The 24,779-nt window shown below is 45.8% G+C and overlaps 1 protein-coding gene across 3 annotated transcripts; it reads left to right on the forward strand.

The window, feature by feature from the left end:
- Positions 1-24,779, forward strand: CLDN18 (claudin 18). Of its 3 annotated transcripts, XM_070239100.1 has the most exons (6): positions 8,705-9,230; positions 18,290-18,454; positions 19,082-19,199; positions 21,494-21,604; positions 22,561-22,696; positions 23,206-24,779. In XM_070239100.1, the coding sequence occupies exons 1-6, from the start codon at positions 9,011-9,013 to the stop codon at positions 23,215-23,217; spliced, it is 762 nt and encodes a 253-aa protein (XP_070095201.1). In that variant the 5' UTR covers positions 8,705-9,010; the 3' UTR covers positions 23,218-24,779. The 3 variants fall into 3 exon arrangements, with proteins under 3 accessions (XP_070095200.1, XP_070095201.1, XP_070095199.1); XM_070239099.1 differs by lacking the exons at positions 8,705-9,230; positions 23,206-24,779 and adding an exon at positions 1-220 and having other exon boundaries at positions 22,561-22,961; XM_070239098.1 differs by lacking the exon at positions 23,206-24,779 and having other exon boundaries at positions 22,561-23,018.

A 24,779-nucleotide genomic window follows, 5' to 3' on the forward strand; every position in this document is an offset into this window, starting at 1 on the left:
ATGGCCGTGACCGCCTGCCAGGGCTTGGGGTTCGTGGTTTCACTGATCGGGATTGCAGGCGTGATTGCTGCCACCTGTATGGACCAGTGGAGCACCCAGGACTTGTACAACAACCCGGTGACAGCTGTATTCAACTACCAAGGGTTATGGCGCTCCTGTGTCAGAGAGAGCTCTGGCTTCACCGAGTGCCGGGGCTACTTCACCCTGCTGGGGCTGCCAGGTAAGGGCCGGCACCTGGTAGGCTGGCGGGGGAGATGGAGCAGACGGGGGATTGCAGTCTTTGCCTGGGCACCACAGAGGGACCGCTGGGGAGGGAAGAGCAACAGCCCCACCAGCAGGGTGGCACAGGAGTGCAGGAGCCTTAGGGAGAGGAGCTCGCTGGAGCTGTCAGGTCTCTGTTCCCCTAACTGGGTGGTGCCCAATTCTCCCCAAGGGGCACATTTTTAAAATAACTCCTATGTGAGCAATGGCAGTGAGTCTCAATCACCCACGGGAATAGGATTTGGGAGACCCAGACTTTAGCCACTTCCTTCCTTTAGCCCCAAGAGTCCCCCTCCCTGAATCGGGGACTATGGATCTCCTGAACAGAGTTCCATCTCCCGTCCTCCTTGGGTCTTCTCCCAGCTTCCAGGGAATTCTAAGCACGTAGCAGCAACAGAAATGGGGCAGAGGAAAGGGCCAGAGAAAAAGAACCGAGTGCTATGTTTCTCTGGGGTGTGCCAGATGGGCCCCTTCTCTGTGGCTCCAGGCTCCTGACCTCCAGAAAATATGGGTCACCTGGAACCAGAATCAGGGCACTCTCTGCACAGAGGACTTTTGTGGCAAGTGAACTCTACCACACGGGGAAAGGTGTGTGGGCTGTGGTGCCCACTGCCCCAGATCAGCATGTTAGTCACACAAGGATTGTGTGTTTGTTCGCTCAGTAGATTGGGCATTTTAACTTGAAGAAAAATTCAAGTCACAAGAGTAGAGAATGTTAAAACTGTCCTTCATTCAAGTAACAGAGTAAGACAATGGATAAGCTTGTCATTTTCATTTTTTGGTTCTTTGTTCCTTCCATAGATACATATCAAAGTCTTGAGAGGGGCATTGATCTAAGGCGGGCATTGCAAGGAGGATCAGAAATAGAAAGTAGGGCTGTCCCCTCCAGGAACTTGGTATTTGACAGTAGGGTCAAGACTAAAACATGCACAGAAGGCACCAAGTGAAGACTTCAGTCACATGGTGATTCATTCTTTTATACCTTCCACACATTGATGGAGGGCTCGCTACAACCTCAGGGTTCTGTGGGCCTGGCACCCCCAAAAATGTGAACGCGCACCCCAAGCTGGATAAGACAAGGTACCAAGTGAGGAGGAGAGAGGGCCAGTGCTGCAGGAGAGGAGATGAGGAGGGAACTGCTCAGGGGAGCCTTTACCAAGGAGGAGAAACCACAAATGAACCTTGAAAGGTGGTTAGGATTTGGAGGGGCAGAATCACTGAACAAAAATCTGCATGAGCAAAGGCATGAGGGCGCTCCCACCCGAGTCTTCCTCAGGGGAAAGTGAAAGAAAGACACTGGCTGGGGAAGAGGGTGCATGTGGGGATGGTTATGGAGAGCACTGAATGCCAGGCTAAGAGAGGAAGGGCCTGGGTATGAACAGGAGAACATGAGCCCCGTCAGTGGGTGACCAGCTGTCGATTCACTGGGGCCTCCCTCCTCTAGGCACTGGAGGGAAGGGGAGCCACTCCCAGGTCCATGTGTCCTGCTGGCCCTGCCTTAGCTCTGAGTCTAACCACCTGCCCTGGGATTCTCCCTCACCTCAAAGGCAAAACGCCCAAAACTCTCCAGAGGCTAGGGACCTGGGTCCACACAGAGCTAGAGGCCATGATGGAGAGAACGAGCCTGGGGCTGACCTCATACCACACAAGTACCCGAGTGACATCTGAGGGGCTCATACTGCTTCACAAAGGGCAAGTCACCGCGGCAACCCATGCACTGGCACTGAGTAAGCTGCCTTGCTATCTTGTCTGTAATCTCTACAAAACACCCTGAGAGCCTGGTGTGATTATCGTACGTTTAGAAACAAGGAAACCAAGTTCGTGTAACTTGCCCAAGGTCATATACAGATGGAGACTGAAGGAACTCAGCCTCTGTCCTGCCTGCACCCAAGCCCCAGGCCACAGCCCTAACAGGGAGCCCAGAAGCTCTCAGACACAAGCAGACACCTCTCCTGACTAGGAGCTTTCTACCCCCAATGCAGAGGCGCCTTCCTAGCCTCTTCTCTTGCCGAAGTCTGATGCTGCAGCCCCACACGGTCCTCTCCTTGGGAGTGTCCTGGACTAACAACAGGTGCCGACACCCTCCATACTTGTCTTACAGATGGAGACTTGCAGGAGCAAAGAGACTTGCCCAAGCTCACAGAGTTAGAACCAGGCCAGACGAAAACTGCCTGTTAGGCCTTTTCTTAGAACCTGAGTGTGTGTGTGTGTGTGTGTGTGTATGAAAATCCTGTGACTAGGTAGTTTAGAGAAGTATTTTCCAAAAATAGTGTTGTAGGAATCCCTTTTAAAAGAAAAAGAATTCTTGCAGACCCTCAACGTTGATTTAAATTATAGTTATTTTAATGTCACTTTAATACATACGAGTATAACAATAGATTTAGATTCCTCATGCATACACATCTTATATACATACAAACATCACATTTGCAAATGTAATCTAAATAACACTAAAAAACAAATAAACCCAAATTTAAAACTTAATTTGGTGTTAAGGGTAGTGTTCACTTGCATTGGGAGTTTAACAGGATCCTCTCCTGTGGTAGTGAGGGGGCTGCCCCTTGGTAGCTCTTTGCCGTTCTTGTTCACACGAGGTAAGGTGGCCTTGTGGCGCTACTGAAATGCGGCTCGAAGGCTGTCAACCCAATTATTTCTGGAATTGGGGAGGGAAAGTTCTCTGCTGTGTATTTACTGCCACTAATTGTTGCAATCAGCTACGTGCAAAGACAGGACGGTGCCATGCTTCCTGGTGGGGTTTCTGTGGTTTGGAGCACCAGGGCGCAGGTGCCTGAGCGCGGAGGGCCAGTGCCACAGGGCGGGGAGAAATTCCCCGTGTTCTGTTTGAGCTAGAGTGAGCTCTTTGTCTGTGTGCCAGTTGAGGACATCACTTGGCTGTCCCCTGGTATAAACATGATCAAAAACACCAACATAAACATAAACCAGGAGTGGCCAGCCAGAGGATCTGGAACATGCTTGTTCTAATTTCCTTTCCGTTGCCATTGAAACAAAGGCACAGAATTTTAAAATTTCCATTGAGAAGCTTCACACTCCCGAGAATGCAAACACAGACTCTCGGGCTCAGAGGCAAGAAGTCAGGCACAAGCAAACCCTCCAGAGAAACCCCAGGCGTAGGACCGGTGGCCACCCTCCTAGACCAAATCATTTCATGGCCCATAACCAGCAGCCAACTGGTCCCAGGCTGACTAGGTTTAAACAAGGTCTCCTCTTGGTAAGGACAAGGAAGGAAAAGCAAAGGCCTTTGGCCCTGTCACACACGGGGAAGTAATAGGGAAATAAATAATAACACAGAAATTGTGACATTAGAAGGAATATTTATTCATTCAACACACATTTGTTAAACACTTACTCAACAGTGCTCCAGGCTGTCTGTATATGGGAAACATAGAAACATAGAGATATCAAAAGGCTCACAAATCCAGAAAGAGAGACATTGAGGAAACAGATCATTGCAATACAAAGTTCCTCAGCCTCAGCACTATTGACAGTCTGGGCCATATAATTCTTTCCGTAGGCTGCTTTCCTGTGCATTACAGGATCTTTAGCAGCTTCCCTGGCCTCCACCCTCCCCCTCCCAGTAGTAACAAATAAAAATGCCTCTAGACATCGCCTTATGTCCCCTGGGGGGCAAAATCAGCCCCCATCAAGAATCCCTGCAGTAAAGTATAGCAAGTGCTATGCGTGGTACAGGCTGCAGACACGAGGAGGGGAAGGCTTCCTAAAGGAAATGATGAGTGAGCCGAGTTACCAGCGACATGTGCAAGGTACCCCAGAGGATAAGGAGGCAGACAGAGAAACACCATCTGGGAAGATTCAGTGGCATGAGAGAGCGTAGCATGTTAGGACAATTAAAATTGCTTGGTTCTGTGTGTGTGATATGAACCGGGGAGGGGGTGAGGCACAATGAGATGTGTTAAACGTGTCTTAGGAAGAATATCTGTAAATATTCGGCAAGAATGAAAATTAATAAGGAAGCTTTACTAAGAAGAATTTAAAAGCCTTAATTAAATGAAAATATATACTACAGGTTCCTAGATAGGAACATTATAAAGATGTGAATTTGTCCCTAACTGATGTATGATAATAAGTAATATATTTACTAATTTATTATTAACAATAATAAAATTTATTGAGATCTTACTATGTGCCAGGCATTGGGTTAAGGAATTACCATATATTAATATACCTAAGTGACATAATTTTATATATTTACACTTTAGTTTTCTCAACAACCCTGTGAGGTAAGCAGTATTATTATTTCCTTTTCATCGATGAGGAAACTGAAGCCCGGAGAGGTTAACAATGTCCCAAAGACACAGTCGTACTTAGTAGTCAGTGTAGTACTAGGTGTCAGGGCGAGGATTCAGGCCCAGGCAGACTGCCCCAGAGCCCAAGCGCTTCTCCATTACGAGAATTCTAATCAAAACACCAGTAAGGGTTTTCCTCTGGGAACGTCACAAAGTGTTTATCTATAAAAAGTAGCGGATGAAATTAACTTTTGAAAGTTTTTTTTAAAGAAGAAAATAAAAGTGGGGGGCTAACTGCCAGATATTCAACCAAATTCCAAAGCTGTAATAATTAAAAGTGTGCTTTGGCCCAAAGATGGACAGACAGGTCAATGGAACAAAATCTAAAATCAGGAGGACGCATCTGTGAATTTAATGCTGTAAACAGAGAGGGTTCCACCAAGCAGTGGGGGGACGGTTACCCAATTGGTGCTGCAGAAATTATTGACTATAAACCAAAATAGATTCCAGACTGATTAAATGTAAAAATACATGATAGTTTTAAATCTTCTAAAATTCTAAAATAATCCTAAAATCGTTTCTATCTCCTAAACGGAAAATAAATTCCTAAGACAGAAATGGTGGAGGATAACACAAAAGAAACGAAACTCATTTGACTGCACCATTCAACAAATATTTGGGAAGCGTGTATTATGCACCACGGACTGGGGAGCACATTTTCTCTAAACCATTAACAAAATTAAAAAGCAAATAATCAATGGGAAAAGATCTTTTCAGTAATCATAGCAATATATTAAGATCTTTAACAAATAAATAATTCATATAAATTTATAGGAAAAGTGCTAAAATTCCAGTAAATAAATGAGGAAGTACAAACTGAAAACTCAAGAAAAGAACAAAACCAATGCTTCATAAATATTTGTTTAAAAAAAAAAGTTTCAAACTGATTAGTAGTCAAAACCATGCAAATTAAAACAGGCGATCACGTACAAGTCCCCAAACTCACAGTGTAGGTCAGGGTGCAGTGAGGCAGGAGCTTTAGAATACTGCTGCCAGGAGCAAAATTCGTGGAAAACAGTCTGGTTCTACATAAAGAAGATTTTTTAAAACTTCACACCTTTTGACATCTTAATTCCACTCTTAGGAATCTATCCTAAAAAAGTAATCCAAAATGCTGGCAGGGAGTTATATGTAAAAATGTTCCTCATAACGTCGTTTTTCATACCAAAAAAATTGGAGGAAGGGTACAATCTAACTGTATAAGAATAGATGCTGTTTAGGTGAATAATAGCATTTCTACGTATTAGAATACTAGTATGTTTATGTTAAAATACTAACTTGCTCATATGGAATTAAATGTTTAACATAAAACGTTACAAGATGTTTACAAGGAGCTTTCATTGCACATGTATGCAATTAAGTGAAAAGAGCAAAACATCAAATTGTACAATCTCTTAATCTTTCTATATATATACAGAGAATGGATAAAAAGGAAATATGCCAAGTATTTTGTGTAGGATTTAAAATTACAAGTGACTTGTTAACACTTTCTCTACTTTCATATTTTCTATTAATAGTACCAAAAAGTAGAATCAGAAATTGGGGATAAACAATGTGGTGATATTTTAAAAGAAAAAAAATAATAGTTGTACCAATCATTTGCCTTGCTAGCATACTAATTTTACTCCTCCCTAATTCCTGGATATAATATTTTATAATGCTATTTGACCACCATTTTTACCTAATTACCATAGATGGTGTTATATTAACATTCCTAAAAAGCTGTAAAGAAAAAGCGGGAGAGTGGGCCAGCCCGGTGGCAAGAGGTTAACTTCGCACGTTCCACTTCAGCGGCCTGGGGTTCGCCAGTTCGGATCCCAGGTGTGGACATGGCACCGCTTGGCAAGCCATGCTGTGGCAGGCATCCCACATATAAAGTAGAGGAAGATGGGCATGGATGTTAGTTCAGGGCCAGCCTTCCTCGGCAAAAAGAGGAGGATTGGCAGCAGATGTTAGCTCAAGGCTCATCTGCCTCCAAAGAAAGAAAGAAAAGGAAAATTGGAGGAAACGTTTTCTCCAATGTCAGTAAAATAATACAAGCTCCTGGAAATTTATAACCCACAATGACACTGCCAGAGCTACATTTAAACCTGAATATAGGAATTCTTTCCCCTAAGAAGTCAGGAAAAAACTTTGTTCCATTTTAAAGGTGATTAAACAAAGTTGTACCAACCCCATTATTGTTAAACAGAATCAGACCATGAATTATCTCAGAGATACATTTAATACGTTTTAACAAAGCCTATTGCCATGAACAAGGAAGCCAGATTTTCCTCTTGGACCCCAATTCACTCTTTGTCAGTGATGGCAAAAGCAGTGGTCCACTCATTTCAGAGCACAGAAAACTCACCAGAAAGTAAAAAATCTCATCTTCCAGATGTTTTAAAACATGTAAATATTTGTTTCACATAAAAAAATTGTGCAGACTTACAATTTCTCTCTACTCATTCAGTATTCTACTTAGGTCGAGGTAGCTTTAGTTTATCCTTTAAAATTAACTTTTCCTCCTTCCAAAAAAATAAAGTCACTGTCACCATTTCAAACAGGAAAGAAAGCTTAATGCATTATTACCTATGTAACTTTTTTCCCTGTCTTGCAATTTTGCATAAAAACATTTGCATAGGGAAGTGGGAGGGAAAACTACCAGGAGTGAGAATAGATAACTTGTAATAACCTATTTTTTACATTTTGCCATTTTCAATCTATTATTTCAGTGGCATTATTGTCAATGTGTTTGAGGGGTGTTAAGCAAATGTCATAAAATGAACACCAGAAACAAAAGTCTGACAGATCTCTTTATGAATAAAAAGCCTGCCTCTTGTTTGAAATAAGATTAAAGTGGACTCTGTCCACAGAAACAGTGGCAGAATCATTCCCGAATTATTACAACATTTTCCAATCTAATTGATTAATCCCCGTCCACCAGCAGAGACCAGAGTCACTTGTCTATTGTCCCCTCCTCCCCTTTTAGGGTTGGTCCTCTAGCTCAGTTCAGGGGAGCCACAGCCACCAACACCATTCCATTTTAAGTCACATGCTCTCGCTTATGCTCTTATTTTGAGTTTCCTGGTTCATGCTTCCTTCTCTACAAACGCAGATCACAGAACCTAGAGCAAGGTGTGCAGCTGAGGGGAGTGTTGCCTCCATTCAAACTAGGGGGGAGACCTTCCATATTTGCTTTCTGTGTTTGCTGGGAGTAAAGCTGTGGGAGCGCCGGGAGGGTGCGCCCAAGATAGCATTGAAACGTCCAGATGGACAGGCTTGTTTCCTGGGGAGAACCTGTACAGGGTAGAGATTGGGGTGTGGGTGTGTGTGGGTGTGTTTCAGGGCCTTGAAATCCAGATTTGGGGAATGACCAATTAAACTGTATCTGAATTCAGAGACCAGACACATGACCCACGGGAAGCCACAGATTGATCGATTCTCTAACGAAATTGAATTGTGTAGACAAAACGCAAGGGCTGATCTCCAGCTGATTCTCTCTTTTTTGTAATTATATAACTCCTGATATTTTGACCAACGGTAGTGAAAACTTTTCAGCAAAACGTAGAAGACAGTGTGTGAAATCTCAAAAGGCTGTGAAGTATTCTGGTTTAGTTCCCACGTGTTACAGATGAAAACAGGTAGCACACAGCATGGTAACGTCAGCGTCCAGAGACGATCCTAGGTCTCTGAGTGACCGGCTCAGGGTCTTTGGCCCAGCCAGCCCTGGTCCCTCCTCTGTCCTTTGTGGAACCTTCTGTTTCTGCCACATGGTCCTGTGGTTCTTGTGGCAGGAGTGAAAGGGCGAGCTGGAGGTCAAAAGGATGGCTTGCTGCTTCCCATCCCAGTTCCAACACCTGTGGACCGAGAGCATGTCTCTAGGACTTGGCTCCCTGTTCTCAAAAATTGGGACAACTCTGCCCAGGACACCTGCCCTACCCATTTCTGTCAGGTCAAAATGGGAAGACGTAAGTGAAAAGTGGTTTATGAGTTGTGAGGAGAAAGTGTAGAAGTCTGGTTTAAGAGATTCCTGGGGCCATTTTATTACGCATAAGTTCCGCCAAGTGGCTTCCGTGACAGCAGGGGCTGAGGAAGGGCCGGTGGGGTTCTCATTGCGCTGGCCGTCAACTCGCCCCAGCCGGCGGCGTGCTCGGGATGCTCGGAGGCCAGCCAGGATGCCGGGATGCCGGAGGCTGGCACGAACCAGACCAGCTGGGCCTGCGCCGCTCAGCAGGACAAGTGCCTCTTGGGGCCGGTTCCCTAACAAATGAAAAAATTACGCCCTTGAACCAAGAGTGAAACTGAACTATCTAAGGAAAACACTGTGAGCAAACACGGAGAGCGGAGGGAGAGCGTGGGTGAGAGCAGCTCCCTCCAGGGCGCCGCGCGGTGGGCCCGCACCTTCCCGGGGGAGGCGGCGGCCGCACGCCCAGGCCAAGGCCATGTCCACCACCACCTGCCAAGTGGTGGGCTTCCTCCTGTCCGTGCTGGGCCTGGCGGGCTGCATCGCTGCCACGGGGATGGACACGTGGAGCACCCAGGACCTGTACGACAACCCTGTCACCTCCGTGTTCCAGTACGAAGGGCTGTGGCAGAGCTGTGTGAGGCAGAGCTCGGGGTTCACCGAGTGCCGGCCCTACTTCACCATCCTAGGCCTGCCAGGTAGGCGCGGGCCACCCCTGGGCCCACCCGCCGGGAGCGGGGCCAGGGGCTGCTGCTCTCGCTGGGGCCGAGGGACCCCACGGCAGGGGGGCTGGGTGGGACCCGTGCAGCGTCGGCTCCGACTAAAGGTGTGAATCTGAGAAGTTGGCCCCGTGTCAAAGACAGCCATAGCTGAACAGGACAAAATCGGAGAATTCAGTCTTAAGTCAAAGGAATGGGCAGTAAGGACGCAGGTCTTGAAAGAATGGGCCTGTTGTGGGGTCATGCTACTAGAATAGACTAGAAAAATGTTCCTCAAGAAGAAAATTAACTGTGTGCATGTATGTGCCTGGGCCTTGCTCCTGCTTGCACATCCATGAGAAGAGAGAAGCAGGATGGGGAATATTTTCTTGTCGCTGAAAAAGTTTTTCGAGAGCTAATTTCATGTCATTTTCAATTTAATTTCATTTTTCTTTGGACAATTGGAGTCTCTATAGGTACCAAAAATATATATTGCCATTAAATTAGAAATTTTCTTTTTCTGCATTTGTGTTGAGAAGTTCTGGTATGCACTCACAATGTATGTCAGAATAGAATTACGGAATTACAGTAATTTCAGAAAATAAATATAATTATAAATGTGATATCCTTTCAGCCCTGAAGATGGAATAAGTTAAACCTCTGCTTTTAATACAGATAACTATTTCAAATATGCATCATAGGAATTTTGCATTCTGGATATTATGGGTGCTTTACTTGTTTTTTTTTTTTTAAGTAAAAAGAAAATAAATGATCACGCTAATTAGTGGCTCCAGGGAGTGGCCAAGATGTGAGTTTGGTGAGGAAAGGAAGAGAGCGTTGGGTTTTGCCTCTCTGAAACAAACGCCTTGTAAACAGGTAGATGGAAATAAATTTCACAAAACTGTTAAGAGCCTGTGAAGCCCTTGAAACTGAATCGTGAAAAACAATTCAAATAATTCATTTTCAGAAAGAAATAGAAGATAGTGACAGAGTAGAAGAATTGGGGTATTTACTCCATTTTTGGAAGCCATTCATTTTTCAGGACCAACAGGATTGCGGACTCTAGCGAAGGACCTGCTTAGGGGAGCAAGGGAGGCAGACCCTGGCCTGAGGGAAGGAAGCCACGGAGGAGGGATTATGCTGTCGGGGGAGAGCAGAGGTCGGAAGGGAGGAAATGCAAGACCGTGGATTGCTGACTTGCTAGCTGCACCCAATTTTATCTATCAAAGGAAGGAAGGAACTACCAAAGGAGGAAAAAAGATTGACCTTATATTCAAAATTTAGGCATGACATCCATAACTTCATGCTCAATAACCCCTTCCCAGGGCTCCGTCACACGTTATCAGTCTCTGTTTTGTCTGTGTCTTTCCACACATGGGCTCCCAAATATTCCCACCCTCCTAAATGGCCAAACCCCTTTGCTGCCACTCTCACTTGTCCTTCTGGTTCTACCAAGGGATCCCATCTTCCAGGAACCGTCTCGGAATCTCCCCCCACCTTCACGCCCCACACCCAACCCCAACCCCCACCCCCACCCGGCTTCCCCCTGGCAGATGTACTCTCTGCAGAACAAGATCCCTCCCCCTCGCCCTGTCTCCTCCCAGGTCGACCTCTCCACCGGGCTCTGCAGGCCCCACACCATGCTGCCTGGTCGTCCCTGCTGATCAGCCCTCTCCTTCTTGCCTCGTTCATCTCTCCTCCTCACTTATGCCTGTATCCTCTTTTCCTGGAAAACCTCTAGATTCTGATCATTGTCAAGCTCTATCTCTCCCTAGGTCACTAACAACCAAATTAAAGGACTAAATTTTTCTACCACCTCTCACTCTTAACTTTTCTCAGTCTGGTTTCTGCCCTTCACCTCTTTAGAGCGTTTACTCCTTTCACTGTAGCAAAGGGTTGGACAGAATCTTCCAATCACCCACTTCCAGTTCTCAGTTCTCATCTCCCTAGATATTTCAAAACCCAGCACCTTCCATGGTTCCCCACTCCCAGCTTAATCAGGTGCAGACATGACAGCCTGACACCCATGCCCTCCCACCTCCCTCACCTCCCTTCCCTGCCCTATGTCTTACTGTTCCTCTGCCCTCAGCCTATGCTTCTCCCTGTCCATTTACTATACTCTGGGCTTGGTCCTGGACACCCATTGCCCCCACTGCCTCTGTGCCCCCTCTACCACCTCCATCTCCACAAATCTTCCTGTGTGCGAGGTCCAGTTCACATACCACCTCCTGCCTGACGCCTCCTCACATCCCCAAATTGAATAGGATCCCACAAATCTCTGTACCAAACCTAGAGCATTCTGATAGATTGAGCATATTCTCTCCTCATGACGCTGCTCACAATTCTGAAAAGCTAAAACACCCCCAGCAGCCATCACAGAGGTGTACCCCAGCCCTGCCTGTCCAGATTGAGGGAACAAGAGTCCACCAAAAGCCAGGAAAGACATTTCTTGGGACTGAGCTTGCAGAAAAGGGGATACTTCCAATCACTGACAATCTGTGGCCATGGAGAACAGCGTGGACTTAAGAATAGCCAGTCCTCGTGCAGCAAGAGGGACTACAATGTAAACTGGCATCCCGAAATGCAAATATTTGTTTCATGACTTAAGACTTGGCCGACTGAGGTGAGGGTTGGGCGGGAAAATTACCAGGAGGAAGAGACTAAAAAGAAGCTCAAAAACTGAAGGCAGGAACGTAAGGAGATGGAGGAGCCAGAGCGTGGCTTGTGGACACTTGGGATCCTGAGGGAGCTGGAAGGAGGAACATTAACCAGCCAGGACCTGAGGCCTAGAGGGGATTCAGCCATCGGAAACAGCTGCTGAAAGCATTTTCTTGAGCATGACAAGGGGTCTAGGGAAGAGAGACCTGATGCAGAGGAGATGGGTAAAATGCCTGGAGATAGAAATGCAAGACGATGGAGAGTTTAATTTTGACCTACAAGCCTTTCTGCTGGAAGGGAGTACCACCTTCCAACAGAAAAGTAAGCCTTAAAGTGCTATAAAGACATGAGGCCAATACCATTATAATACTTTAGTTAATGATCGCTACCAGTTATTCAATTCTTCCTATGTATAAGCTCTTTTCTTGCAAAATCTCACTTAACTTTTCATTCATCTGATAAAAATGTATCACATTTAGTTGGAACTTATGGCCGTAGAATAATTTCATTCCATTCAACTAGCTATATGATGTAACCTACAGATAGATTACTGAGGCACACCATGGTAGTAGCGGGACTGTTTACCCATTTACCACCAGCTCTGTGTAATTTATAGCCCAAGATTCCCTCTCACTATATTCCAAACAGTCAATGTAGTATGGAGTTCCCCAAGGACAGTGCACAGAAATAAAAACAGCTACTATTTATTGGACTGCACATAGACTGTCCAGTTTAACCTTCACAACAATACAGGGCAATACGTATTAGCTTTATTTTTACAAAAGCGGAAACTGAGACTGAGAGAGGGGGCAAGCTCCCATGGATGGAAGATGCAGAAACAGCACATGAACACAAGGCTGAAAGGCTTCCAAGTCTGTGTCTTTTCCCCTGCCCCATGCTCAGGCCCTGTTTCTACATTCCGGCTGGAAGGGGCCACGTTTATAATTGAAGAGATTGGCCTGGGTCTGAGCACAATAAGAGTTGAGAGTGTATGGGCACCTTGACCCATTTATAGCAACATCATCAACAATGCACAATTAGGAGTACGAAGTTTGAAGAGTGGATGACTTGTGTCATTCTCAATTCCCCTCCCTGGAGACAGTGGGAGGGAAAAGCAAAGGGCAGTCAATGAGCAGGATGGAGAGGAGGCGAAGACCTGGCAAACTCCCGTCCCTGGCGGCATGATGACATCGTGGTCAAGTCAGGCTTCTTCTAACGTGTTTGCAGATATTTGGACTGCATTTGGTGCGGTGGCGGGGATCTCTGGTTAGAGGCAGGTGAGCAGGGATCAAGGGCATAGCTTGGCCACCTACCTCTCTTGGCCTCGATTTCCTCAGCTGTGAAATGCTTCACAATAAGGCATGTGTGTGAAAGTGCTCTGCGGCCCATTGACACGATCTAACTCTTGGCGTCATTAAATCATTACTTTCATGTCTACACCACCCAAAGCTCTCAAATGGTTAGGACATTTGATCTTCCTGGTTTTTTTCTTCTCCAAAATCAAACATCTTTTATGAACCCGAATGTACAAAGTAAAGACCATTGAGGGTCCGTTTTTCTCCTTCCCATCTCCTGTCCTGCCTGTGTTCCAAGCGCTTCACTCGTTCTCGGCCCCATTGCAGGCACTGAGGGTCTTGATGTTTTTCGTAAAACTGGCTACATTTCCTCCTTTCTACCTCGATGTAAAAACAGCAGCCATGGAGAGCTAGGGAGTTTCCCATCAGCTGTCCATCACGTTCACACGCACAGGAATGGGGAATTTAGCGAAACAACATTTACCCCCGAGAACAATCCCGCAAAATCTGAAGCAAAATCCATAAGGGAAAAAACTATGAAACTGCTCTTAAGTACCCTTTCTAAAGAGCTTCCCTGTCTATTTCTTCTTACTATTGGCTGAATGTTTCACATCAAGTCTAGCGCTCACGATCCTGTGAAACCAGTTTGTCTTTCCCCACTGTCTGGTGAAAAAAACTGACCCTGGGAGGTGGAGTGGTTCTAAGGTAGTTATCAAGTTGAAATGAGATCTGGGGGAGCCTCTTGGTTTTCAGTCAAGCTGCTTTCCCTTTCTTCAACAAAGAGACATGTTTTAGCACAAATATACCTTTTTAAATATATGGACAAACTTCTAAAAGTGTACACACTATTATACCTCTGAAGGCAATCTCACAGAGAACTGAGAACACATTGACAAAGCCTAAGAGAACCTGTGTCTTAGATATAAAATGTGGCTGGCTGTCCTGATTTCTCGATGATCAAAGCTATGTAGAGTCAGGATCCAAATGCCTCCTCAGCTTGTGGTTGTGGAGGTTGTTGCTTTGATAGCAAGCATAGCCACCCACAAAGCATCATGCCCTAGCATGGACTAGTCAGTGGTGGGGCATCATTTCTTGGTGGGGACACACATAGTCAGAGGTATGTAGTTGGACACCCCCTTAGTGGTGAAAAGGAAAGGCAATGAGGATGGAAGCCATCTACACTGCCTTACCCATCAGCCTGCTCCCCTGCTCACTGCCAGCCAGATCCTGAACCCATCCTTCCTGATCTTCCCCTGACCTTAGTCCAGGCCTTTCTCCTCCGCCTCCTCCTTTAAGATCTTCTTCCCCTCTTGCCCTTTACACTCCCTCATGCATGACTTTTTCAAATCCTCAACCATAATTTATCACCATGTGAGAGGATTCAGGTTTGTACACAGTTAGTGCAAGCCAAAGCCACGTAGGGTAAGAGAGAAGTACATTCTTTTTAGAGAAAGGGCAGAAAGTGACATTTACTGATCCTGCCTTAGTCTATGCTGGTGCCAAGTAGCATCTGTTCTTCACAATGTCTCTGTGTAAGAGATATCTCTATCCCACTCCAGAGTTGAGGAAGCAGCATCAGTGAGATTAAAAGACTTGCCTAATGACATTCACCTGGTATCACATTGTTCTGTAGGATTTCGGTAGATACAAAGGACCTCCATATTGGTTCCCTGGGATCTCTGGAGAATCTAGGCACTTCCACCTTGTTCTAAAGGGCTTTTCCTCCGAGGCCTGGCCTCAGACTTCCCTCCTCTGGCTCCCCTCCTTTGAACTCCTCCACTAGCCCTTCCGGCCTCCAATCTGAGGCCAAGCTGTGCCTGAAAGTATGGGTCCTCTCCCCCCGCCCCCAACAAAGGCCCCAGGTCCAGGCCTTTGGCCCCTGGTGACTTGTTGTCTTATCAGCACCCCCCACCCCACCCCCTGTCCCCCAGCCAGCTCAATGATGTCAGCCACTGGGAACTCTCCTCTCAACTCCAGTCTGAGCACCTCTTCCTGAGCCCCCTTGAGGGCTGTTTTCCCAGATTATTCCTTGAAATTTTACGTTATTGAGCAATTAAATGAAAATCTCAAGGGGTGGGGCCAAAACATTGATATTTCTTTTGAAGTTCCCCCCAGGAGATGCTAAGAGACAGCCAGGGTTGGGAACCACACCCGAAGTCCCCTTGCCTGTCAGTCCGTTGCTCCTTTGGGGGAATAAGATATTTTGCAACTGGCAGGGAACGCTGAGTTGCCATTTTTCTGTTTGCTTCTGTCAGCCCTGACGCCTGCCCACCCTTCAGGTCTGATAATTCTGCATTGTTCTTTGGAAAGAATGCTGTGGTCACACCTTTGGTGCAGGGAATCAGACTATAGAGCCCATTGACTCAGTGTTATCAGCTGATAAGCCTGTGCCTCTTGCTCAGAATATCAAATAAGAGACAGAGTGGCTAAAAAAGAAACCTATCCTGAAGTCTGGGGCTGCCCCACAAATCTCCTCTCTGTAGCTGCCCTGAACCACAGGCTTGTAGTTTGTGTGTGTTAAAGAGAACTGGAACCACACCACGAGTGACCATCAGAAAGTGGTTCTACTATAATTCCTTAGCCAAGGCACTCCCAAGGTGAAAAGAAATTTGAGGTTCAAGATTCCCAATAAAAATATAATCTTCCCAGGTTGTAAAGTGCCTGAACGCAGAGATTATTTCTCATGAAACTATACCTCCTAGAGCCTCTAGCAAAGGGTTTTTCAGAGAATTTGAGCTTAAAAATACTTAATGAATGAATAAGTGAATTCCTGGATGAGTGTATGAATATGTTAATGTGTGACTATGAAAGTACATAACGTGCGCTGGATGAATATACAAAGGCATAAATGAGTACACGAGTAGATGACACATATTTGCTTTTGTTAATGAGGGAATGAACAGTGTGTTTGTTCCTGGCATCTTGTGGCCCCTGCAAAGCCATTGGGCGAGGCTTTGGAGAACAGAGGTGACACACTGGAGCCCTCCTATGTAAGGAATGGATCCAAGGGCCACTCCAAGGCCCTCATAAGTTCTCTTTCCCTTACTAGAGCCACCACTGCTCTCGCATCAGAACTCAGCTGCAAGCCCAAGATGCCAGTGTTAATCAATTCTCCCAGGAATGAATAGTCAGATCCTGGAGGATTGATCCACACCATAAACCAATACATTTACCCTGGGAATACAGTTGCTAATAGGACCAAGACTGATGATGGCTGCTTGTAGAATTCTCTTCCCAGCAGAGAAGCAAAGTTAAAAGCAGAAGTTTCTTTAGGGAGAAGAGAATCAGAATCAAGTGAATGGAGATCGCTGGTGTAGATGGAGTAGCTGGATACTGTCATCTCTGCACAGGGAGATACCCGATGAGAAAGGTGCCAGGCCCCATTCCTCAGATGCTGCAGAAGCCTCTTTAATGAATTCTGCATGGTCTACCTCTCCTTTTTCAGTATGTTTTATTGATCACCAATTCTTCCGTCATGACAAATTGCTTTGCGATACACACCTTAGAGTAAATAAGCTGGCAGTTCCACTGATATTGGCCATATTTGAGATGGAAATCTTCCCAAAGAGATTGGAGAGAATTCCCTCCCAGGGCTCCCCTGTCTTGAGAGTCACATTTATAAATAGTCTCCTGGGACAGAGTATTCCCTGAGATGATTTTTGGAGAATATCCCTTTATGCATTCTTAGCATCCATTTCAGAGGATGACATTTATGGCCAAGCCTCCAAGTTTGGAGGATACATCCTATTAGGAGCTTACAGGTCCCTGTACCTTGACGGCAGCCAGACTCTGCCGGTTTTTCCAGGATAAGGTACCTGAAAGCAACGTACTGTGTTGGGAAAGTAACCATTTTGAGACAGTTCTGAGTTTGACCCCCAGCTCTGCTTTTCCCTTCATATGTGTCCTTAGGTAACTTAACCTCTGAGTCTCAATTTCTTCAATTATAAAATGGAAGTAATATTACCTACATTGCAGGAGTTTTTTAATGTGGATTAACTTTTTAATGAAAATTGTTTAATTAAAAGCCCCTAATAGCTTTCAATCAAAAGTAGCAATTGGCCATGACAACTAGGGTAGGACGGAGCTCTCTGCCTTGTATCACACAGTTCTTCAGTTCTGCTTTATCAGAACTACCCACACTGGGGCCTTTCCCTCTGAAAGAGACCAAAGATTCATTTGTCTTCCTTTTGTAAAATTCATTATGCTTGTAATGGACATGTTTAATAACTGTCTTTCCCCTCCTTGGCAAAGCTCCATGAGGGCAGAGACCACATCTGACCTGTTAATTACCGTCAATCCCATGCATAGTCATGGGGCTCAGTAAAGAACTGTTGAGATGAGTCCCCTGCACTTTAAGGAAGCACTAGAAGCCACTTTGGATATATCTAGAGGGGAGGTCACTGCAGGAGAGTCCAGCAAGACCAAGAGCTCCCATTGATTCCTGGAAAGGGAATGGCTAATAAACTGTGGTTGGGTTGGGTTGAAAGGTCTGAGATTGATATAGTAGTCTTTTACATACATCCCAAATCACAGCTCACCAAGCCCTTAGTTGTCCCTTTGGAAAGAGGCAAAAATACAATGCCCTTGGTATATCACCTAGTGACCTTGCTTTATTATATGCTATAAATGAACACTGCGTTTTCCTAAAGCAGACCCAACTATATGAAGCATTGAGCCTATATGGAAAGACCAGAGAAGAGAGACGTTTGGGTTAGAAGTCAAAGCAAGATAGTTTTACTCCAAGTTCTATCAGTAATTTTTAATGTCACCTTAATCAGGCCATTTCCCCTTCCTGAGCCCCAGATTATCAAGCTTTAAAATGGGGAAATAAAATAGTTAAATTCCATTGGCCCTCCCAGCTCCAGCAGTCCCTAATTGTCTCATTCTACATTCACATGCGTGTCCTTCATCAATTAGATGATTGTAAGCAATAGTTTTGCATTTCCCACAATTCCACATCCCCTGACAACGACAAGGTTCACAGTTTATGGAATTGCTATTTCTCAGCAGTTTGGTGCTAGTTGGTTGTGGTTGCATTGTTTTATTAACAAAGCTTTGTTCAAGTGGTCTTATTTGTCTGCTTGTCTCTTGCCTCTTGTCTTGCAGCCATGCTGCAGGCAGTGCGAGCCCTGATGGTTGTGGGCATTGTCCTGGGTGCCATTGGCCTCCTGGTGTCCATCTTTGCCCTGAAGTGCATCCGCATTGGCAACATGGAGGACTCTGCCAAGGCCAACATGACACTGACGTCTGGGATCATGTTCATCATCTCAGGTGAACAAGGAGCCTGGGGTTCCCCCTCTCAAATATGCTGCTGGGAATGTCAAAGCAAAATCTTTCTGGCAGAGGAAACACGGTTCTCTCTACTGAGTGTGATCTGAACATGGATCAGAGCTTTACACACTGGGATTCAAAATCTGAGATTAAGGCCCCATTACATTCTACGGAATTGTCACAAGTGCTAAAGCTCCTCTCAGCTGCCAACCCCACCCCGTTATAAGAGACTCTCAACCCTAGGGTAGTCATGTGACTCAATCCCCAAAGGCATTATTTTGGTAAGACTCTAGAAAATGATTTTAAGGGAAGAGCTCTTAACATAGTCAAAGGACCAGGCCCAAAATATTTGTACTATTAACCCCCGGTCCCAAAATGCATAGAAAAATCTCTTTCTGTGCACATGTAAATCCTTCCACAATTAGGGAGATAAGAGAGTCTAAGCACCTAATATAACATCTAGCACATAGTGGGACTTCAATAATCGGTGCTTGGATTGACCACTCTGTTATGGGAACAGGATATTCTGCAGCCTGCTCCTCTACACTCATTTACGCACACGCTGCCTCAGAAACATGGTGATCTCTTTAAAACTGACTCTGGAGCTTTCTTATTCTTTGCCCACAGGTATTTGTGCAATCGCTGGAGTGTCTGTGTTTGCCAACATGCTGGTTACTAACTTCTGGATGTCTACAGCTAACATGTACACCGGCATGGGTGGGATGGTGCAGACTGTTCAGACCAGGTAACCTCCTAATCTAGTCTCCGTGCTCCATGGGGAATATTGTTGTAAAAATCTGATTAAACACATATGCCTAATGTGATTGTCAGTGCCTGAAATAGCGAAAATTTATCAGAGGCAACCATGCCATATCATAAATCAACAATGATCTGTAAATTCATAAACTTCATTTCAGTGAAATATCCTTGGTGATATGACTTGGGGCTGATCTGACATTTGCATTGAAATACAGCGACAGTTCACAGTATTTATCTAACACTCTTACACAGGCCCCATTGTGGTGGCAATGAAACAGGCACTGTTAACCCAGGCATGTAAATGAGTATCAACTCGCATCTCCAGTCCATGACAGGAACCTGGCTAGGGACAGGTAAAAGCTGGAATAGAAATGAGCAAGATGCAGTTTAGGTGAGAAAAGTAATGTTTCTTCCTTGTACAGCTGCTTCTTTCTCTCATTCATTAATTCATTCATTTTGCAAATTTATTGATCACCTGCTGTGGGCCAGGAACTGTCCAGAGTGCTGGGGATAAAGACAAGGTCCCTATTCTCATGGAGGTTACAGTCGAGGAGAGGGAGATAAAACTCCACTATAATTTGGTGTCTGAAGAAGGGTAGAACTTTTAAAAAATGGAAGAGGAATTCCACACCCGTATTCATTTAGCCACTTCAAAGGAATATATTTCATAGCCAGAAGCAGCAACAAATTCCTGAAGGAGAAAGATCTTGTTCTGGGACAACAATGTAAATATTATACCTTAGCGACTCGTTGTCTGCGGAATGGATCCACTTGGTATTTCTCCAGCCACACCATCATGGGATACAGGCAGGGTGTGAAGACATATAAATCCATTACTCTCTGGCTCCCTGGAACTCTAATCCCCATCCTTGTTCCTGCTTTATTTCAAGAATGGGAAGGAAGTGATCCCCACAAGCTGCCCTCATCCTCCTCCATGGCCTTCCCATGGTCTCTTGCTTACAAGGGCAACTTAGAAGTACCCTGACCAACTCGTCCTGGTTTTCCTGGGACTTTCCCAGCTTTAGCATTGAAAGTCCCACATCCTGGGAAACTCCTCTGTCACAGACAAATCAGGATGGTTGTCATCCTACATAGAAAAGCCCACCTTGTCCAAAGTATCTGGGTACCTAGTGTCATTGCTCCTGACCAGCAGAGTCACCCACCCACCTGGCACCCAGCACTAATGCCTGTCGTCACTCTCTCCTGCCATCTCCCTGGAACCTGCCCCTGTCCCTGGGGCAGGCAACTTCAGTCCTGAGACTGAAATTACAGGATTCTGAAAGGCCTCCAGAACATCTTTATCCACGGATGGGCTGTGGTTTCCCCCCTTCTTTCTGTCTTCTCATCTGTTCTACCCAGAATTCACACAAGACAGCATAGCTACCAAGAAAGATCTTGGCAGCCAATTGATGGGGCTTTGGTTCTGGTTCCCCATTCGGTCCCAGGATCCCCTCCTCTGCCATTGCTGCATTGAGTAAAACATTGGCAGAGTCTAAGCCCTGGACCAGAGCACAAAGCTCCTGCCTTCACACGATACACGGCTTGTGAGGTGTTTTGTGTTAGCCTTTCATTTTATAACCTGAATTAATCATCAACTTTTAAAAATTAGAAGTGCCAGAGGTTGGGTTACTCAGAAACAGATCCTGAGGATCCGTGTGTAAGTGATTTACTAGAGAAGGGGAGACTGGATGGGGAGGGGGCAAGCAGGACAGGGAAGGGCATGCTTTCAGATTAAGCCTTGCACTCCGCCTGATCCTGAGGAGCTATGGGGCATGAATTACACCTCCGAGTTGTCTTGACTCCAAACTTTCACTCCTGCCTGAGTGGGTGGTTGCCGGGGTTCCTTGAGTTAGATAAGACGAAAGCTTCTTGGCCCAAAGTAAGAACTCCAAGGACCAAAACTCCTTCAGAAATAATAACTGGAGATAGTCCATATCTCTCGAACTTTTCTGGCCAAACCTTCGAGACACTCCCCTTTGCCAGTAGGGAGGAGGGGGCTTTCCTGAGGTGTTTCTCTGGGATTAGACACTAACAGGTATTTCTCTGCCTGAGTGATGCTAGGGGCCCAAGAATCTCCTGCTGTTTCGCTGATTAGCTTCAGTCCCAAGTCCATCCTCCAGGGCACCTGAGAACGTTGCCTGTGACCCAAAGGAGTGTATGTTTCGGGGGCGTGGGTGGGGATAGATGTGGAATCCAGAAAGGATGGGCATGGCCAGGTGCCGTGTGGGGAACCTGGGGAGTTGAGTCACCCACATTCACAGCCACCGTCTCCCGGCTCAGGTACACCTTCGGTTCGGCTCTGTTTGTGGGCTGGGTCGCTGGAGGCCTCACGCTCATTGGAGGCGTGATGATGTGCATCGCCTGCCGGGGCCTGGCGCCCGAGGAAACCAAGTGAGTCTCCCCTCCCCGACCAATCAGATGTTTGATGCGAGTCCATCCTAATGTGTAATTTGCAGCCAGCATGACAGCCCAGGGATATGGAAGAACTTTATGACTAAAGGTTCAGGAACCTTCTCTTCTATGGGGAACCTAAAGAACAGAAGGGGAATATTTCAGCCTGAGCAGATTTAGGAATGATCCTATTTGAAGGGAAAAAACCCATCCCTCTAGGTTCCCTCTGACTCCAGTGTCCTCCTCACTCAATGGTTCTCAGCTGGAGCATTTTGTCCCCCAGGGGATGTTTGGCAACATCTGAAAACTCTTGATTGTTACCACTTTGGGGTGGGGAGGTGGGTGATACTGGCATCTAGCGGATGGAGGCCAGGATGCTGCTAAGTCTCCTACAATACACAGGACAGGGCCCCACAACAAAGAAGCATCCACTCCAAAACGTCAATAGCATATATGGCTGCTGAGAAACCCTGCTTACCTCCAGGAATGGACCTGGAGCTGGGAGCCCTGCATCCCAGTCTGGTCCTACTGCTAACTAGCCCTGTGACCTCCAGCAAGTCGTTTGCCAGCTCTGGGCCACTGTTAGCTCCTCCATGAACTAAGCAGATTAGAGCAGATGGGCTGCCGTTGGTAACTTCCAGCTCACAAATTCTATGATTCTTTGGCATTACCATGTTCCCCTGGACAGTATTTCTGGTTCAGCTTCATTTTAGCTGATTACCAGAGGGAGCTCACCAGTCACCAACTACCAGCTTTAATAGAAAGCAAGAAATTCTACTCCAGAAAAACCAGTGTCTCAAAGCCTGGGGTAAGCAACTGCCTCAGTTTGCCCAGGACCAGGGCTTTCCTGGGACACTGGACTTTCAGTGCTAAAACTGAGACATTCCAGGGAAAATGGGGCGGTTCGTCCTCCTACCGAATACATCTATGGTCATGGAATGTTTCTCTCTTTTCAGCTACAAAACCGTGTCTTATCATGCCTCAGGCCACAATGTTGCCTACAAGCCTGGAGGCTTCAAGGCCAGCACTGGCTTTGGGTCCAACACCAAAAACAAGAAGATATACGATGGAGGAGCCCGCACAGAGGACGAGGTACAATCTCATCCTTCCAAGTACGACTACGTGTAGCCCTCGGAGACACCTCGCGCGGGCAGAAGAAACTCCCCCATTAGAGCTCACCCCAAAACAAGGACATTTTACCTTGATTCCTGATCACTTTTGCCTCACAATTGGAAGTTAGCAAAGCCTTGATTTCACCTGGTGAGGCCAGATGGTCTTGGCCACATGTCTCCGTCTCTAAATGTTCCATCACGAAACAGCTGAGTTATCGGATATGAATTAGAGGCCGTAGCTCATATTTTCCAGCCCTCTATTTCCTTTTTTTTTTTAATATAACCTCCCCAATCTGATGATAGAATGTGGTTTGAATTCCTATCAGACATATGGATGATTTAGACAGACTCTCTCTCTTTCTTCTAGCCAATTGCTCATTGATGATCTATTTCCCAACTCGTCTCCCAGAACAATTGTAAAAGGAAAAAGAGAGAGTCAGTCAAAAGACATCATTTTCTGCTATCTAATTTTTGCCTCCCTTTCCCCAGTTTGGCTACTAATAAACACTGACTGGAGAAGAGGTGATGGGGAAAGATCTTAGTAACGTCTCCAGCTCATTATCTGAGTTTTCTCACACTGTGATTTTGAACGTTACCTGACCAAAGTGATTTCAGTTTGTGGAAACCACGCCTTTCTGCTTCCGCTGGCATCTGCTAATTCCAGCCAGACTCTCCCAGCGTCTCCAGGGCTCTCCACTGCAGCTCTTCTTTGTGTCACCAGCCGGAAAGTGTCCCTGGAGGAATGAGAAAAGGATTTCTTTTTTTTTTGTAATCTAAATATATTTGGTATTCTAAATATAGTTAGAATAACTAGTGTATTAGTGAAATGATACACTGGCTCTGTGAATTAGCCTCACCCCTGCACGTAGATAGAAGAAAATGACAAAATAATTGCTTTGACGTTGCCTCTATTGTACTTTGTAAAGTCACACTTAAGTCCGAATTTCATGAAATGCTGACTGATCCTAATCCTCTCCCCTTGAGGTCTCCAGGACTCTGATCATACATGACAGAGTCAGTGTAACCCTTTGAAAACCAGATAATGGAACACAGCAGATCCTAGGAAGTGAGTTGAAACCAGTTCTTTCAAAAAAGAAAAAAGTGATGAGCCTGAATGTAATGTTATGTTTCCAAGAGACACATATCCACACTTGCACGACTACAGGCCACTGTCACTTGACAGTCGCACTTACTTGGCACTGTGGTCAGCTTTGTTCCTCTGAGAGCTGCTCCCGTCACTGAATTCACTAGAGTGGTTGGACGGTTGGACGTTCAAGAACCGAAAGCTCTCTGCAGCACACACCCTCCCCGTCTTTACATCACTGCTGGAGAAGGCCTCAACTCCTTCTTCCGGGCCACCAGATTTCCATCCTGGCACCAGAGCCAGGGTAGGCCCCCCAGGAAAGGGAGGTCAGCGCAGTCTCTCAAAACTACCTAATCAGGCAGCAGCATTCGCACCGGGGGAATCTGACCCTTTGGTTATTACTTGGGAAAAAAAAGTCCTCACACCAATAGTGCGCGTGAAAGTGGTCTCCCAGAGATGGCTGAATATCCACAGGGGTCTTCAGGCTGAATGGACCATGTCTGGGGGAAGACCAGATCATGGCCCATTAAACAGAGGAATCGGGAAAGGAGCCAAAACAGTAAACTCAGAGACCCTTCTCACTAGACAGCAATGGTTTCAGGCCAAATCAGATAGAGGACCCAGGGGACTCATTGTCTGGCACTGGGTAAAGGACAGACAGATAAATCAATTCAAGCAAAGGAACTGGGGATCGGGGGAGAGGAAGCTGAGCAGTCTAGGGCATCAGGATTTGAGTTGAAGGTCATGGTGAGCTCTCACTCCTACCTACAGAAAGTCCCTGGTCAGGTCTGAGGCACTGGGGTGTGGCTCAGCTGGGTTTTGAATTCGCACATTCTCTATCCAACACTTAATTGTTTGAAAGCCTCATGTAGTTAGATCGTGCTTTGTAATTTTTTTGTCGCTCTGACTTATTGTATATGCATTGAGTATTAACCTGCATGTTTTGTTACTTAAATATTAAATATACTGTTATCTCACA

The sequence above is a fragment of the Equus caballus genome, chromosome 16, assembly GCF_041296265.1.
Source record: "Equus caballus isolate H_3958 breed thoroughbred chromosome 16, TB-T2T, whole genome shotgun sequence".
In the NCBI taxonomy this organism is placed as follows: domain Eukaryota; kingdom Metazoa; phylum Chordata; class Mammalia; order Perissodactyla; family Equidae; genus Equus; species Equus caballus.

Excerpts from the sequence above, each read along its gene's own strand:
- CLDN18 (XM_070239099.1), top strand. The coding sequence starts at position 1 with ATGGCCGTGACCGCCTGCCAGGGCTTGGGGTTCGTGGTTTCACTGATC. Across the intron at positions 221-18,289 it reads CACCCTGCTGGGGCTGCCAG|CCATGCTGCAGGCAGTGCGA; the intron begins GTAAGGGCCGGC and ends CTTGTCTTGCAG. Across the intron at positions 18,455-19,081 it reads GATCATGTTCATCATCTCAG|GTATTTGTGCAATCGCTGGA; the intron begins GTGAACAAGGAG and ends CTTTGCCCACAG.